The sequence below is a fragment of the Hyaena hyaena genome, unplaced genomic scaffold (genome assembly GCF_003009895.1).
Source record: "Hyaena hyaena isolate Hyena2069 unplaced genomic scaffold, ASM300989v1 scaffold_1025, whole genome shotgun sequence".
Lineage (NCBI taxonomy): Eukaryota > Metazoa > Chordata > Mammalia > Carnivora > Hyaenidae > Hyaena > Hyaena hyaena.
Window position 1 is genome coordinate 59,763 of NW_024081659.1, and position 18,637 is coordinate 78,399.

At 42.7% G+C, this 18,637-nt stretch overlaps 1 protein-coding gene and 1 pseudogene across 2 annotated transcripts in view; both read right to left on the reverse strand.

Moving 5' to 3' along the window:
* ZNF326 (zinc finger protein 326) overlaps positions 1-3,658 on the reverse strand; it is a 38,117-nt gene extending 34,459 nt beyond the window's left edge. Inside the window, exons 1-2 of one of the 2 annotated variants that reach the window (XM_039221832.1) lie at positions 3,496-3,658; positions 952-996 (exon numbers count right to left, since the gene is read on the reverse strand). In XM_039221832.1, the coding sequence (XP_039077763.1) occupies positions 952-996; positions 3,496-3,511 (61 nt within the window). In that variant the 5' untranslated portion in view covers positions 3,512-3,658. The remainder of the gene's footprint in view (positions 1-951; positions 997-3,495) is intronic. The other variant, XM_039221833.1, reaches the window with a different exon arrangement.
* Positions 3,659-5,871: 2,213 nt separating this feature from the next.
* LOC120223642 lies at positions 5,872-6,175 on the reverse strand (annotated as a pseudogene).
* Between the last annotated feature and the right edge of the window lie 12,462 nt (positions 6,176-18,637).

The following is an 18,637-nucleotide window of genomic DNA, read 5'->3' on the forward strand; positions in this document are numbered from 1 at the left end:
CACACTCTCTCTCTCAAAATAAATAAACTGAAAAAAAAATATTCTTCGGCACTCAATATATGCTACTCCCTATATGTTGAGCCTCTTTAGCCCACATCAAATACAAAGTTTCTCTAAATTCTTAGAAAGGATACACAGAAGTTAAATGGATAGCAACTATTTTCATAAAATGGCACACAATCTTATTTAGTATGCTTGCTTCAGTTTTACTTTGTGAATATATTATATTCTGTACACAGCTGAATTTTCCTTTTCTCTGGCAATCAGGATGTTTACTTCCACTCTCTGGGGGTCCTTCTTTAACCTCACTGAATTCTTCCACATTCTTTTTTGTGTTATCATCCTGTCTGGCAGACCTTTAACTTTAGTAACCATCCAAATAACATCCAATATTCTGCATACCTCTTATGATTTTATCTAGCTCTGTAATCACAACTCTAATGTCATGCTCAAGTCAATAAATAATCTTCATGTGCTCCTCTAGACAGCTCTTTAGATACTAACACATTTAGACACATTAAAGCACACGACCTCAAAAACAAAGTCAAAATGTATTACAATAGAAGCTGTATAAAGCCAAGACAATAATCCACTTAATCTACATTATTTAATGCCACAGCTTCTCAGTCAGCAAAAATAACTCGACTAGTTTCTTGTAACTCATCACTCTGAATGTAGTCAAGGCCTTCTGGAATAAATTAAAAGAATCATAATTCAGATAAAACAAAGAGTCAATCTACAATGAATAGCCCTGAGGTTTTCTGATCCCAAATCCCTTAATTCAAAAATTATACATAGTATGACAACATTAACACTGAGCAATGATACATTAAAAGACAAAACAATGACTGAAACAAGGCAGAACTGTCTTTTTACAGTTACTATGCACACTAGAGAAAAACTGAAATGCATTCCTTTAACATAAAAGAGCAAACAAAAGGGGATACTCACCATTAAAGCCCTGATAAGTATTTCTGCAAGCAGAGTGTGTGTAATCTATGAAGACACATTTAACAGAAAGAAATTAGTGCAATATTAACAAAAATCTGAAATTACATACTCATCTATTCAAATCAAACACAATGTTTTAAATGCCATTATCTACAAAAATGTAGTGTAAATAATTACAAACATTAATATGGAAAAACATATATCTCTCTTCATTATCTTCCCAAGAGGCAGGTTTACCATCCAAATTACTATAATGTAAAAATTAGCCTGTAACACCTAGCATATAATAACTGCCCAAAAAGGGAATCCAGTACTGATTTATACAGGGTAACAAAGGGAAGGCAGACAGACTAAATTACGTATCAAATATTGCAAAAAGGGCCATCTGAGAAATGACTGCATGTAATATATAATTTTTTCAAAGTTAATGTATTTCTTTTACCTATTTGTTCTCTAAAGTTTTCAAGATCTTATTTGAGAATGCATATACATATACATATATGTGTGCCTTTACTGCATCTATCCAGGATGTGACATCACCAAACCATATTGGCAATTTCCGTCAACACAGATTTGGCAATTGTTAAATCCTTTAATTAATTTTACTAAAAAAATACTAAAAGTAAGCAAGTTAATACAGTGATCCTTTGACTACAACAGAATTCAGCTACACTACATAGGATAAGATTCAGATATACTGTTAGTCAAATTCCACTCCCAAATACAGCAGTGAAAGGAAAAAAAGAAGCCAGAGAGAGGGGGAGTATTTTCTCACTGACACTGTTTATAATTTTATCACTGACACTGCTTGGAATTGTAGGCACATGGTGATAATAAAAAGGAAGCATACTAAGTTTTATTATTGTTTTTCAATTCTCTACTGAAAATGGAGTCGCCTGGGGAGAGGGCGGGGACCACTCCCATTGTTCCCTCCCTCACCTAGGCAACTTCTGCTATACCTTGAGTGTCCTCACTGTCACCAAACTTTGTTATGAAAACATAGCAATATATTTTTAAGTTTCATTCCCAGCTTGGCTAATTCAAATAAACATAGTTTTAAGGTATCTATATCAAAATGAGTCAATGTCCAACCAAAACAAACAAAAAACGCCAGCGTGTGCAACTCTTAACAGCTGGACTTCCTATTTCAAAGTAATTTAAAAGGATCCACCAAAGGGTTATCCCAGGGGCACCTGGGTGGCACAGTTGGTTAAGGGGCCTACTCTTGATTTCCGCTCAGGTCATGATCTCACCGTTCTTGAGATTAAGCCCCCACATCCGGCACTGCACCAACAGCTTGGGATTTTCTCTCTCTCAAAGAAATGAACTTTCTTTTAAAACACGGGTTCTTTCAGCCCCTTTTTCATATACTTAGAGTTGGCAGCTTTAATTCTTTTTGGCATGAAATCAAATCAAAGATCAAAAGACCGTCTGGTCAGATCTCACGCTGAGATCACGGTACATTCGATGTTAAATATATTTGTTTTAGTTGGGTTAGGGGCTTACAACTCGTCAGCGAGCTGGTTTTAATCAGAAACGTCCGGTTACCTGGGATTAAGTCCGGTTTAATCACTGAAACCCTTTTTTACGTCTCCCTAATGCTGTCGTTACCGACTCATTTTATCTTGACACCAATTCCTATAAAAGTTGGGCAAGATCTGAAGACAAGGTGAAAAGCAAATTCATGTTACTCTGGGAGTCTGGGAGAATGGTTTAAAGAACTAGTGTGAGCGACCACTGAAAGGTACTGCGGAAATACGGTTTATTTAAACGTTCAGCCCAACGCAGGCGGCTGGGCAAAGAACTGAATTTGAAGGGCATGTGATGCTGTGCCAGAATTCTAACTTAAGTCCTTTCCATACACAATCGAGAGGAAAAATGCTTAGGTTCACAGAGCTATTTCAAATTAGGGATTAACGACCAGGCAATGTGGGTGGATAAACACCCTAGTTTGCTAGCCAGTAATAGCTTAGGTTTCCATTCGGCACACAGATCTACCTACACTTGTCACTTACACACGCCCTTTAAACTCATCTTAAAACTAAGATGAGAAACATCACCGTGATCTGAAAACCCTATCTGTTAAGGAGCAACCTGGTTGGGGATTTACTAAACGGCCGAGCCGGGTCGCCGCCCTGTGGGGGCGAACGTAAGACGAGGCCCGGGAGGCCCCACCCGCCCCTCTGCCCGAGACCGGGGAGTTGGGAGGCGTCGGGGCAATTGCCACGCACCGGGGCCCGGGCAAGTCCGGAGCGCGAGTCCGGGGCCCGAGTCCGGAGGCCGTGGCGCTCTGGGCGCGCCCTTCCCCTCCCCTAGGCCGGCACGGAACTCCCAGGTCGCCGGCGGCAGCGGGCGCCGGGAGGGCGCGACAAGGCGCGCGGGTTCCCACACAGGCCGATTCCGGGCACTGGGCCCGCGGCGGGCGGGCGGCCTCCGGGCCCGCAGAACAAAGCCCACACGGCCATCTTGAGACCGTAAACAGACCCCCGGGGCGGCCACCCCGCCTCCCGCCCGCCGTGGCGACCAGCCAGGGGTGCCGCTTACCGTCTTCGAAGTCCATGGCGGAGCCTCGGGGCTCACAGCCTCGGCGACGCTGGAATGAGCTGTGGCCGGCGGCGAGCGTCCGCGACCCACGGCTCCACACCACCAGTCTTCGCGACCGAGAGCGGCGCTACCGGCCCGGGAGCCGCAGGCCACAGCGAGGCTGAGGGGCGGGGCCAGCCGGCGCTGCCAGCCGCCGCAGCGCGGCCTGCGATTGGCTGGCGCGGGATGGTGGGCGGGCCCTCGAGTGGGGGCGGGAAGGAGGTCAGCCGTCGCGCTCCCGGGTGCTGACCCTCTGGGAGTGGCTGAGGAGGAAGGAAGGTGGAAAGAGGAGTGCCAAAGACTGAATGGGGTCACGGGAAAGCGAACCGGGTGTTCGGGAAATTCTGCTGCGGCCCGCCATGTTTGATCCTGGCAAGAGCGAAAGGATCTAGTTGGTATACCTTCCTCCTGCCCAAACTAATAAACCACGTGCCGACCTTTTGCTTTTTATTGGCTGGTGATAACTGTACCGAAAATGTTAAAGTGTTTTTGGACTTTTTGCTGTGGAGACGCAGAAGTCCCAGACGATTTTTACAACTCTGTGAGCAGAGAACAGATTGCAAGATAGGAAATCATTATGGAAATGATCCAAAACAAGCGATTACCAATTTCTGAATTTTAAGGTCCAAAATGAAAGTGCTGTACAAGTTCAAAAGCAGGCATGTGTGGCAGAAGGCATCCACAACTTGAAGAATGACCATGCACAAACCTCCACGCACGTTGGCATTGTATTACCTCTACTTTGGAAGTAGTGTTGGGGAAGTGGGCAGAATTATTCACCCCACAGGTCAATATGGAAAAAGACAACTGTTCTTTCTGACCCTGGAGCACCTTGAACTCCAGGTCTGATTTTTTATTTTTCTTTTAGTAGAGCAAATCGCGTCAGCAATGAGTTGATCATAGGATAGGAAACCATGAATCATGAATCATGCATTTGCTCTTCTTCGAGGTCCAACCAGTTTCTGGAACCATGTTCTAAGAAGGCAGCCTATGGAAATAGGACTGGAGGAAAAACTCAGGGATATATTATGTGTATTACCGTAACCCCAAACCTGGACGCGGCATGGTTTCTTCCTCATCATTTTCCTTCCCTGCCGTGATTGATTCAGCCATGATCCACCCTTGTTTTCTTTTTATTCCCATCCTATACGTGTTTTCTAGTCACCTGAGCTGAACATGTTGAAAACTGAACTCATAATTTCTCCCCTCAAACCTGCTTATCCTCCTTTATTCTTTCATCTGTTAGTAGTGTTGTGAGCAACCACCCACTAATCCTAGCCAGAAGCCTACACGATTCATCTAGTCAAGACACAGCCCTCTCCCATCCTCTCACGCCAGTTCATACTGAAGTCTTTCATCTGTTTATTACCTCTTAAACTTACTTCAACTTGTTCCCTTCTCTCCATCCCCAGTGCACTACCTGCGGTTCCTACTTACGCATTCTCTCCCTCCCAAACTGTTGCTGTATCTTCCTAAATAATTTCTCTGCCCTTTGGCCTTGACTTCCCAGGCTTCTCGGGGCTGCAGTGTTCTAAACACTAACCCAAACATCTCATCATGCATCTCTATCATGGATTAGATCGAGGCAAAGCTACGTAACCTAGAGCACGTGCAGATCTGGCCACTGCCTGACCTGCCGACTTCCTGCATTTCTCCCTCCTCCTCTCTCCTATACTCTCTCCCTTTTGTGGATCAGCTTTAAGCTGCTTCCCAAACCATCCCTATGCTTTTTCATGCCACTCAACTTTTACTTATGCTTTTCTCTGTGCTTGTGATACCACCCAGTTAACCCCACCCATTCTCAGAACATAGCTCAGGATTTACTTCCTCTAAGAAACACTCCCACATCCCATCCCCGCACCCTAGGCCAGTACTTCTCAAATATTAATGCACATCTGATTCACCTAGCAATCTCATTAAAACTCACATTCACAGTCAGTCTGGGTTGGAGCCAGAGTCTGTACTCCTCACAGGTTTCCAGGAGACGCTGCTGCTGATGCTCAAACCATACGTGGAGTAGCAAGGCCCCGAGCTAACCTCTGTTACAGCACTGTCTCCCTTGTAGTAAATACTGTTTGGCTCTATGTCCACCCATATTCTGAGCCCTATGAGATTAGAACCAAGTCTTCTTTGTATCCTAGTGCTGAGCACGTATATTTACTAAGTAAAACTGAACTCTCTTGACTTTTTTTTTTAAGAGCAGACTTAATATTTTATTGTCACTTAATAATCAGATGGCAGTTGGGTAGACAGTCTTCATACTTGATCTTTCCTTCCCGTAAATAAATAAAAAAAAAAAATGTACAAGTTTTCAGTGGCCAATGGCTGGCTATGTTGTCAGAAAACATAATTAGCTTCAAGTTTTTCCTTATTAGCTCCAGAAAATTCACCCATCTTTTGTCCCTGTTTAAAAAACTGGAATGCATTTGACTTCACACTCTGAAGCAACATCCTGACAGTCATCCACGTCTACTTCAAGGAATGCCATGTTGGAATACTTCTCAGAGAAGGAATGAAAGAAAGGCTTGATCGTTTTGCAAGGCCCTCACCACATGGCTGAGAAGTCAACTACTACAAGTTTATCCCCTACACTGTTCAAGGCTTCCTGAAAAGCATACTCGCTCTCGATCTGCTTTGCCATTTTGGCAGCTGGGGTCTAACAGAGACCGTAAGGACCATGAAAGTGGATCCTAAATGCCAGAAAGAGCCCTCACTTGACATTTTTAACTTATTATTTTTCTTGGTATCGTGGCAAAGGAATGGTTTGTAACCTATGGTATTCAGGCCTTGGCATGAGTGTAAGGAAATAAGTATTGGGTCATTATTTGTATTTGTGTGTTATATGCATGTGTGTCAGCACACACGCGCACACAGACACACACACGCGCGTGCACGCACACACACAGACACACACTCACTCTCACCCTTCTTTCTCTCTTGAAAGTGTAAACTACCAGTCATGGAACTTCTACGTCGAGGAAAAAAACTGGCCTCAGCACAAATGCATGGAGAGCCAGAATACCCAGATATCTTCTCCCCTTCCTCTCTCCCAGGGCAGAGGCAGGTGGCCATACCTAGATACCCCACAATACCTCAGACGCCTTGCAATACCCGAGAGTCCATCAAGTCATCCCTTTACTGAAGCAATATTGATTGAGCACCAACTATGTGCCAAACATCATTTTCTTCCTTCACTGTCATCTCTTTCCAGTCCCCCAGAAACTAGCCAGGCAACCGGGCCTATTCCCACTTGTTGAGGCTTAGATATTTTACCCTGAGGGGCCAAGGTTTTGTTCAAAGTCTTAGACTATTTCATCCTCCATTTATTTCGCAATAGGTGGCAGATTAGTAAATGCCAGAGCAGCAAAGCCTATTGGGAAAGCAGAAGAGAATATGTTTTATTAAGTGCAGAGGTTAAAAGGATGTATGGATTGAGGTCAAGAGAAGCCTGCAGGGAGAAAGAGGAAATGGCGGGGGTGGGGGGGGGGGAGGCTACCTTATACCTGATCCTGAGGGAGCTGTCAAAGAAGCCCCACCATTGCCCTCCCCCCTCCCCAGAATGTGAGAAGAGGGAGGTGTGCAGACTCCCTGAGGACTCAGGGACCACTGTTCCTCATCTCCTGACCCTCCACCTACATACTTTCTGCTCCAACAACACAGGACCATCTGCTGTTACCCAAACAAGCCATGTATTTTCATAAACCTTTGCTCACCCTGTTCTCTCTGCTTCTATTGTGTTTCTTTCCTCCTCTGCTATTCTTCAAGGTTCGATATTCATGTTGCCTCTTTGGAAACCTCTCCCTAAGCTCTTAGTCAGAATCCCCTTCCCTCTGTGTCACCTTAATAGTGGTTAGCACAATTGGCTTCTTGTTGTAGTGAGTTTGTTAGTTGTATTCCTTGTCTAGCTCTTTGTTCATTCTCTTTGGGAACGGACACCCTTCTCTGTACCTCCTTTCTATGGCCTCTAGGTAGCACATTGGTGCTGTATAGGAGCAAAATCACCACTGACGAAAAGACTGAACCTGACTGAAAGTGAGTGCCCAGAGCTTCCTCTGCACAAAATCACAGCATCTTACGATTATTTTGGAGAATAAGTGACAGTAGGGTTCCAAAGGGGAGTTCTGATTTCACAATGCCTTCTTTGTTTGCTCCAAATAATTCTTCCTCTCCGTGTTCTTTAGGGAATTCATAAATACTTAGAGAGGGAGTTCAAGAACTAAAAAATGACTGTCTTAAGGCAGAGCAGTCAAACTTAACATAAACAAAGTAATTCCTACTGAGGGCTCTGAGGACTTATCAAAGGAGAGCTGCTTACAGAACCACAGCAATAGAAATCTGCTGAAAACAGCTGGTGTTAACAGCACTGAATAGATGTGTTTTATACCTATGAGAAGATGTCTCTCTCCAATTTTAATATACAACTTGAAAAAGATGCAGGTGTCTCTAAAAGCTAAAAGGAATAGCAATTAAAATAGTAATTAGCTTTTACCAAGCCCTATATATTAATAAGTGTTCCAAAGCACTTTACATTCATTAACTCCTTTTATCTACTTACGAGTCCTATGATGTAGGGGTGCCTGAGTGGTTCAGTTGGTTGAGTATCTGACTTTGGCTCAGGTCATGATCTTGAGGTTCATGGGTCTGAGCCCTGCGTCAGACTCTATCCTGACAGCTTGGAGCCTGGAGCCTTCCTTGGATTCTGTGTCTCCCTCTCTCTCTGCCCCTCCTTGGTTGCACGTGCACACATGTTCTCTCTCTCTCTCTCTCTGTCTCAAAAATGAATAAATAAACATTTAAACATTAAAAAAAAAAAAGAATCCTATGATCTAGGTAGTAGTATTGCCCCCACTTTACTGATAAGGAAACTGAAACCCAGAAAGGTTGAGTTACTTGCCAAGGTCACACTGCTTAAAAAAAAAAAAAAAAGAAGAGAGGCAAGATTCAGACCCCAGCCACCTGGCTCCAGAGCCCGTATGTGTCTGTCTATCATTCTGAAGTGCCTACTGTTTTCTACTCAGCAGCTCTCGTGTGCCAGGGATTTTGATGGACTCTTTATATGCCTTATTTGTATCCTTACAAGGAGATAGGTTATATCCCTTCCAAATGAGGCAAATTAAAGAGAGTTAAGCTACTTGTACAAGACCGTACAACAAGAAACTACCAGTTCCATATTCATGAAAAACAGTATACAATCATGGTCTATAGCTGTACAGAGTCAACCTTGTAGACTCAATATCATCATCAAAGTCCTCAGGTTCAAAAAGGGGGGGTGGAGATTTTGCCAATCTATAGATGATCTTGCATAATTGTACATAACACAGTCAAGGAGGGCTTGTAGCAAAAGAAGTGATCCTGAGTGCTTTGGAGATTCCCCCACTTCATCCTGTGCTTTAGGCCTTCCTCAGATCATAAAAACTCAACTGGTTTCATATGCATTTCCCTCCCCAAAAAGCAAGGTGAAATTCCAAATGCAAACATGCTTTCCTTAGGTAAAATCATATAGCGTATACATTTCTAGAAAATGAGGTTTATTCCCTATCAGGGGCTCAATTAAACCTCTGAATTATTTCTACTCATTTCATCTTCTTAATGTGTTTAGTCCATCATAAGGTTTAATTTTCTAAGTAAATTGAGAGCAAGCTGTCAGCGACAGCTGTCAACCCCGCTGATTGCCAGAACTGACGTGGTAGATCTTCCCTGCTGGAAAGGTGTCCCCTTTCTCCCTGGCTCTGCCACACGTGTCTCTCCGAAAGCTGCACGCGTCATTGAAGAGGATGATTTTCCTAGAGAGAGGAGGACAAGGATCTCCAAGGGGTCAAGTTCTCCTGGGAGACTATACAGAACTTGGAAAGTAGATTCTACCACCTGGCTGTGTCTCTGCCACTAGATAATGAGCCACTTGGCGGTGGAGATCTCGCCTTTGTGTCTCCAGCCCTCCAGAACCATACCTGGCACATGGTAGACTCTAAAGTGTCTGCTGAATGAATGAATAAGAAGGGAAGAGACCCACGGTCAGATCCTGTCTCTAAATAGCTTCGGTTCTGCATTAGGGAAACACATTTAAATAAAAATACAAACATAAAAAATTCAAACATGTACACATACAACCTAACCCCCTTCTTGAGAGTCCTAACCCAACACATAGAGTTTACAAGCAGAAAAAGGTCACAGTCCTAGGAGGCCCAGTAGAGGGCACCACACACCAAATATAGTCAAGGTTTGGCTACAGAAATGGAGCCCCTGTCTATCTAGCTCCTGCTAAGAGGACACAGAGTAGAAAATATTCCTATGAGCCTGGGCTCTAAAAGTACCTGAATTTCTATTTTGGTTCAATCGTGGATATAAATTTCCCTGTTTGCCTCACTTCAGTAGCTTTTGTTTTTAGAGATGATCTTTTAAAGCATGGAACAATGGAAAACACTTATTATAATGGTACATTTGAAAAACAAGATACAAAGTTGTATATGGAATCTAGTAATAGCAATACCAATAATTTTTAAAAGACAAAGCAGAAAGATAAAATGGAAAGAAAAATTATAAAACATGAACAGTGATTTTGTGTGTGTGATGACTTTTTATGTACTCACAGCCATGCACAGTCTTCTATATTCTCCAAATTTTATTAGCACTTTTATAATGTCATATAATATACATTAATAATATATATATGATACAAAACAAGATGTAGCATGTATTAACAAGTAGTTCTACTTAGCCAAATGCTGTATTTCATTTTCTTTGTAGATATTGTTGGGAACCGAGGAAGGAGCCTGTCTCTATTGGTCATTTAAGTCAATGGTTCTCAAGTCTGGCTCTACTCTAGAATCATTCAGGCACTTTTAATAAGTGCCGGTATTTAGCCTTCATTTTGGAGATTCTTATTTAATGATAAACCTAAAACTGTTACCAGCGCTGATTTTCAAGACACTAACAAGATAAGGTATTGGAATAAGTTCTCTTCTGTTTCAGTAACTTGCACTTATTGAGAAAATGTCAAGTCTAAAAAAGGAAATTTAGAGATTGGATAACCACACATTAACCAATCGATCCATGTGTGGGAAATGGTGTAACAACTACACCCTGAATTGGGGCTGGTACAGATACTTATACATCTTATAGCTCTAAAAGCTGGCTTGGTTCCAGTATTCCCTGTAACTACCCTGCAGCCCTTGGGAGGTAATTAACTAATGACAGCAAAGGGCTTTTAAACTGAAACATGTTGTATAAATGCTAAACACAGGAACACACAGAGGATTTCCACTGACTGCCAATCCTTTTCAACCAGAGACAGTTGATGTATCTTTCAGCCAATTTCCCCTTTGCAACTAAAATCTCCTAATCCTAAAAAAATAAATAAAAATAAATAAATAAATATAATCTCCCTAATCCTTATTTCAAGGGAAACAAAAGGAGTTTTTTCTTAAATGTCTTTCCTACAAATCAAAGACCTAAGAAGATTACCATTTACTTTCTCAGAAGTTTCCACCTCAACAAAACACTGCAGGGTTTCTGTGAATGGCTGGTTGGATTGGATCACTGAAGGTGGGTTCTACACAAAAGGGGTCATGTTAGGTGGTCTAGTATGAGTCTTGGCACGACCCTACACATCACCTTTGTTTGTTTGTTTGTTTGTTTTAATTTTTTAATTTTTTTTTTATTTCTAGGAGAGAGAGAGAGACAGCATGAGCAGGGGGAGGGTCAGAGAGAGAGGGAATCACAGACTCTGAAACAGGCTCCAGGCTCTGAGCTGGCAGTCAGCACAGAGCCCGACGCGGGGCTCGAACCCACGAACCACGAGATCATGACCTAAGCGAAAGTCGGATGCTTAACCGACTAAGCCACCCAGGCGCCCTACATCACCTTTGTTTTTAAAGCAAATGATTTGTGGGGCCCATGGGTGGCTCAGTCGGTTGGGCCTCCAACTTTAGCTCAGGTCATGATCTCACGGTTCATGGGTTCGAGCCCCATGTTGGGCTCTGTGCTGACAGCTAGCTCAGAGCCTAGAGCCTGCTTAGGATTCTGTGTCTCCCTCTCTCTCTGACCCTCCCCTGCTCATGCTGTCTCTATCTCTCTCTCTCAAAAATAAATAAAAAACAAAAAATAAATAAAGCAAAAGATTTGTGCAAATGGTAATAAATGAAATAGTATAAAAGGACTTCTAGTGAAAAGCAACAGTCTTTCCTCTTCTTGCTTAGCTCTCGTCCCCTCTACAGGTGAAAACTCTGGATTCATCTTGTGGTAGGGTCTCCTCCCTAAAGAGAGAGAAAAAAAAGGGAGAGAAAACACGACAACATCCCTCATGACCTTGTAAGCTGAGACTGCTTAATCAAACTACATGTCTGTGTATGACCATATATGGGAGACAAAGAAATAGAAAATACAGAAAAAACTATGCCACGTGACATTCAGTGCTCAGTTCTTTGGGTATGAACCCAACTGAGCAGTGTTGGCATGAATAAAGTTGCTTCCTGGAAATTAAAAAGCCTCAGTGTCACGACTCTCTATGAAAGAATCCTGCTACAATCTGACGTGAGATTATTTGGTGTTTCCTTCCATTGCACTCTGTATCTCTCTTCTTAGATTACCAACTTTAGTCAATATCAGTTGATTCCACAGTATGAAAATGAGCATGTATTTCTTACTACCCTTCTCTTCCTAACATTTAATAGTAGTGACAATTTTTTATTTCCTCTATTAGAACTAATCTTTCATGTTTTCAAATAAGGACTCAAATTTCTGTTCCTTTCAATAGAGCATCTTTGCATTTCTTCTTCTGTAAAATGAAGGCATTGGATTCCTTTCCCATCGTTCTACTTTGCCTTTCCTTTTCATTTTCATCAGCACCCCCTGTACCACCAGCAAAATTCTTACTATTTACATTCTTCACTGCAACCATAACAAAGTCTTTCTACTTTGTCTATAGGTTGACTTTAGAAATTAAAAAGACTATGTATACTTTCATCCGAAGAGTACAATGTGAATGAGAGCAGGTAACTTTACATTAGAGAAAACCTGGTCAACACAACCTCAGCCAGGTTATCAAGGTCAACAAGAGTGTTAAGTCGATAAGTCATGTTGACAGTATGTACCCTTTGTTTGATGTGACAAAATGGCACTTGACTTCTGGGTATTCCCTGAAAAACCCATAATCCCAATCTAATCATAAGAAAAACATTAAACAAATCTCAAATGATGGAACATTCTAGACCAGTACTTCCCAAACCTATCAAGGTAATCAAAAACAAGGAAAGTCTGAGAAACTATTACAGCCAAGAGGAGCCTCAGGAGATAGGATGACTAAATGTAATGGAAATATAAGGCATTAGGGAAAAACTGAAGAAATCTGATAAAGTATGAACTTTAATGATAACATATCAATATTCATTCATTAATTATAGCAAATGGGTAATACTTACATAAGATGTTAATAATAGGGGATCTCTCTGCTGTATTTACATTTTTCTATAAATTGAAAATTGTTTTTAAAAATGAAGTTTATCAAAATATAAAATAATGGAAACAATATATGCCACATATACTTTATTATCGATACAGACATTGTTCAATATCAATATGCTAGGATGACATGTTCCATGAACCCAGTGTTGTAACCCCTGGGTCTCTCTAATAAGGCCATTTCTAGCATCAAGGTCAAATTGATTGCCTTTTCTCTATACTCTGTTAACTGCACACATTCATGCCTGGATGTAGTTTGCTTCATGGGTGGTCTGTGATTTCTCTACTCCATTGGCTTCTACCCCTTCCCCTCACACACTTTTTCCCAGTGTTTATTTACTTTTATTCCAGTGGAGTCTTAGCAAGGAGGTTAAGTGCACGTAGGCTCATTCTCCTGTCTTGAAAAAGAAGTTTACTTTGCCTTCTGTACAGTTTCGTACTCAGCCCTGATGCAGAGTGAGCCAGCTAAGATCTGGCTCAAAGAAAGGAAAGTAGCTTCTTCTCTGAGAAAAACACCAAATAGCAGATGAGGCGAGTGCTGCAGAAAGGTTCTGGGCGGGGTGGGAGGAGGGCCTGGGGCCCTGGCTGCGGTGGCTCCCACAAAGGCTTAGGCAGCTGCATCTGTCACCTTGGTCAAGGCCTGGCCAAAGAAAAGGAATAGAACCTGGTCACCAAGATGGGCCTACCTGATCAAGGACATGAAGATCAAGTCCCCGGAAGATTCTCCCTCCTTGCCCATCAATGAGTCTGAGATCATTGACTTTTTCCTGGGGGCATTCCTCAAGGATGAGTTTTTTTTTTTTTAGTAGTTTATTGTCATGTTGGTTTCCATACAACACCCAGTGCTCATCCCCACAAGTGCCCTCCTCCATGCCCATCACCCTGCTTCTCCTCTCCCCCCCCCCCGTTTTTGTCTGCATTCAAGAGTCTCTCATGGTTTGCCTCTCCCCCTTTCCCCCACCATTTCCCCCCTTCTTCTCCCCCATGGTCCTCCGTCAAGTTCCTCCTAATCCTCCTCTACGTGCAAACATATGATATTTGTCCTTCTCTGCCTTACTCATTTCGCTCAGCATAACACCCTCAAGGTCCATCCATGTTGCTACACGTGGCCAGATTTCATTCTTTCTCATTGCCATGTAGTATTCCATTGTACAGATGTACCACATTTTCTTGATCCACTCATCCGTTGATGGACACTTAGGCTCTTTCCATGATTTGGCTATTGTTGAGAGTGCTGCTATGAACATTGGGGTACATGTGCCCCTATGCATCAGCGTTCCTGTATCTCTTGCGTAAATTCCTAGCAGTGCTATAGCTGGGTCATAGGGGAAGGATGAGGTTTTGAAGACTATGCCTGTGCAAGAGCAGATGTGGCTGCCGAGGGGATCAGGTTCAAGGCATTTGCTGCCATCAGAGGTTACAATGAAGATGTCAGTCTGGGTGTTAAGTGCTCCAAGAAGGTAGCCACTACCATCTGTGAAGTCGTCATCCTCGCCAAGCTTTCCATCATCCCTGTGTAGCAAGGCTACTGGGGAGAAGGGGGACCAGCAAGCCCCACAGGGTCCCATGTAAGCTGGCTGGCTGCTGTGGCTCTGTGCTGTTGTACCTTATTCCCGCCCCCAGAGGCACTAGCATTGTCTCAGCCCCTGAGCCCAAGAAGCTACTGATGATGGCCAGTACTGACGACTGCTACACCCTGGTTGCACTGTCACCCTGGGCAACTTCACCAAGGCGGCTTTTGACGCCATTTCCAAGACCTACAGCTAGCTCACCACTGAGCTCCAGAAAGAGACTGTGTCCACCAAGTCTCCCTATCTGTATTCACTGACCATCTTATAAAGGACCACTCTAGAGTCTCGTGGAGAGGACCCAGGCTCCAGCTCTGGCTACCACATGGTTTTATACAAGAAAAATGAAGTGAATCAAAGCCTGTTAAAAGGAAGAAAGAGAGAGAGAGAGCGAAGGAAGGGAGGGAGGGAGGAAGAGAAAGAGAAGAAAGAAAGGAGAGAGAGAAAGAGAGAAAGAAAGAAGGAAGGAAAGAAATAAGAAAAGAAAAGAAAAGAAAAGAAAAGAAAAGGAAAAGAAAAGGAAAGAAAAAAGAAAGAAAGGTATATGGAGTAGTACTCTAGCCAATATGTAGTCCTTAAGGAGAAACAAGTAGTGCATTTGATTAATCAGTGGCTTTCCTATTACCAGGTATTTCTAGAAGCACATTATTCTAACCAATCAGTCCTCATACTTGTTTTCAAAGATACACATAAGTATAGGAAAATGAGTTGTTTTATTTTATTTTTTTAATGTTTATTTATTTTTGAGAGAGAGAGAGAGTACAAGTAGGGGAGAGGGAGAGAGAGAGCGAAGAATAGAGGATCTGAAGCAGGCTCCATGTTGACAGCAGAGAGCCTGATATGGGGCTTGAAAATGCAAACCACAAGATTGTGACCTGAGCTGAAGTCCATCACTTAACCAACTGAGTCACCAAAGTGCCCCCCAGAAAATGAGTTGTTTTAAAAAGAAGGTACCCCTGGGCCCCCAGGTGGTTCAGACTGTTGAGTGTCCACCTTCAGCTCGGGTCATGATCTCACAATTTGTGGGTTCAAGCCTGCATTGGGCTCTCTGCTGTCAGCTTGGAGCCCGCTTCAGGTTCTCGGTCTCCCTCTCTTTCTGCCCCTCCCCTGTGAGCTCTCTCTCAAAAATAAATACACCTTTTTTTTTTTTTTTTTAAAGGAAGGTGCCCTGGATCTTTTTACACAGACCCCTAGAAAAAGCACATGCTGCTTCACATTGTGTTGGATGAAGCAAGTGTAAGCAGTCCCAAAGAATTACAGAAGAGAGTCCTAGCCATCAAGTCTTAAGAGGAATTTGAAGATCATGGAGCTCTAATCCAAACCTTTGACTTCTCAGATGAGGACAAGGGGTACTTACTTCTCCAAGGTCACTTAACGAACAAGTGAAAGCAATAAGACTAGAAAACGAGTGAGAGTAACCCAAGGAGCTTTCTGACACACAGCTCATGCTGCGTCTTGAAGAGCTGTTTTCCACTCCCTTCACTACAATTTCCTCCCCTCCAACCACATCCTTTCAGGAACTCTAAAAAGAGGTGTGCAGAGAAGGGGAGGATGGAGTAGGAAGATAAGAGGGCTGTAGCTGAGCAGGGGTCTGTCTCGTTTTTGTTCCCAGGGATCTCCTTGCCCTGGCTGGGATCAGTGGGCAAAGTTACTAACTCCCGGGACACACCCTTCTTCCTTCCCGCCCCCTCTTACTCCAAAGCTGCCTGGGAGAAGTAGAATACAGATGGCGTGGGTTGGCTCCGGTCCTTTTGACAAAATATGTGTTCTGGCCCTAGAAATTAATGATGCTCTTACAGAAGGTAGCGATGTCCTGTGTACAGAGTACGCCATTCTCCCAAAAGTTGTTTTAGGACCTAAATCCTCCCACGGATACAAATTATTAAGGGAAGAAAGGTCATAATGTTATGAGGTATAGTTTAGTAATTAATATATGACAGAGGCATTTTTCTAATACCGTTAAATTTCTTTGTTGTTTTGTTTTGTTTCCTTCAGGAAACTGAAGAGGAGAAAGAACAATGTTCGCAGTATGCCTGACTTTATTTCATTTCTAAAGCACAAAGTAACAAGGAAGAGGTCCTTCCGCACATCCTGCAATTGTCCGCCATAACTCTACTCAGACAGTTTCCGCCGGGACAACCAGTAGAATACCTGTGCAGGATGGAACTGCAGAACTTCACAGCTAAGCCGTATTCCATCATCAAGAAGCATGGTGGCAAGGCGCTAATGTGCAATACCATTCCTCTGGACCCCATGATGAAAATGTACCACGCCTTCCTAGATGTCAGCTCCGTGATGCACAGAGACCTCGCCTCTGCATGCCTCCACTAGTTCTCATTAATTTCTCTGGAAATGAAGAAGGATAGTTGTGACTCAGCAACTTTTCTTATTTATGAGGGACAGCCTTCGTCTCTCTTAGCAACTTCTTTCTAGCCTTCCAGATTCATGTCTTTTGAGCTGTACCTTGCCAGAGAGTTAGAAGTTTCCATACTAGAATCTTCTCATTTTTTTACTTAAGAATATTGGCAAGTGTGACTTTAATTTTGTTAATGTTTATCTACTTTTGTGGGGGGGGGGGTGAGGGGCAGAGAGAAAGGGAGGCACAGAATCCGAAGCAGGCTCCCGCCTCTGAACTGCAAGCACAGAGCCCGACGCAGGGCTCGAACTCCCCAGCTGCGAGATCATGACCTGAGCCAAAGTCAGACGCTTAACCGACTGAGCCACCCAGGAGCCCCTGCAAGTGTGAGTTTAAAAATGAGGTCTTGGAGGGGCACCTGGGTGGCTTAGTCGGTTAAGCGTCCGACTTTTGCTTAGGTCATGATCTCGCGGTTCGTGGGTTCAAGCCCCGCGTCAGGCTCTGTACTGACTGCCAGCTCAGAGCCTGGAGCCAGTTTCAGTCTGTGACTCCCTCTCTCTCTGACCCTCCCCTGCTCACGCTGTCTCTCTCTCTCTCTCCTAGAAATAAATAAAAACATTAAAAAAAAATAAAAAATAAAATAAAATAAAAATGAAGTCTTGGGGTGCCTGAGTGGCTCAGTTGGTTAAGCATCCAACTTGGGCTCAGGTCGTGATCTCACGGTTTGTGAGTATGGGTCCCACATTGGGCTCTGTGCTGACAGCTCAGAGCCTGGAGCCTGCTTCGGATTCTGTGTCTCCCTCTCTCTCTGTGCCTCCCCTGCTCACACACTCTCTCTGTCTCTCAAAAATAAAAAATTAACATTAAAAAACATTAAAAAATTAAATAAATAAAAATGAAGTCACTACATTGAAAAAAATGTATTGTGGGGCTGAAATTAAATATTCAAAAATCTCAAAACCAACAAATGCCTATTTAAGGATGATGAGACAGCCTATAAAAGCTATTTGAAAATAAAAATATATGGTTGAGATATAATAGCTGGTTATTATAGGCCTATGAATAGTATGAAACATGATATTGATACGGGCTAAATATCGGTGTTGAGAAATATGGGGAGACATGTTGGGAAATCAGAATACAGATTGGGTAGTAAATAATCTTAGGGTGCAACAGTTTAGTTACATTGCTAATTGTTAATTAGCTACATTGCTCATAGTTAATTGTATGATTGACATATAATATGTATCTTTTAATGCACCAAAGAAAACTCACAGGATGAGTAAAGTGTGGGTGGCAGTTGAAGCATATAGGCACATATATAGCTGTGGTTTGATCCTAGCTCTGCATTCAGTTCAGTGAACTTGAAAAGTTTCTTTATAAAGCGGAAATAACAATGGTGACCAATTGATAGAGTCACTGTTGTAAGGATTAAATGAAAGAATCCATTGAGCACAGTGCCTGACACATAGTAAGCACTTGACATTTCCTTTTATTATTACTCTTGACGGACTTGTATAGATTACTCATTTAGGGAAAAAGTATTCTGGTATAAATGGTCAGCAGAGATCTGCTGTATTCCTTTTTCTCTACACTGCCCAATTAAGCTACTTTAAAAGGGGAAAGAAACTTAAGATGACATATAAATTCAGAGTCACTGCATGAGGGCATACATGTACATAGCCAATTCTGTTACCCAAGGCAATAAGAAAAAGGGGTGTTT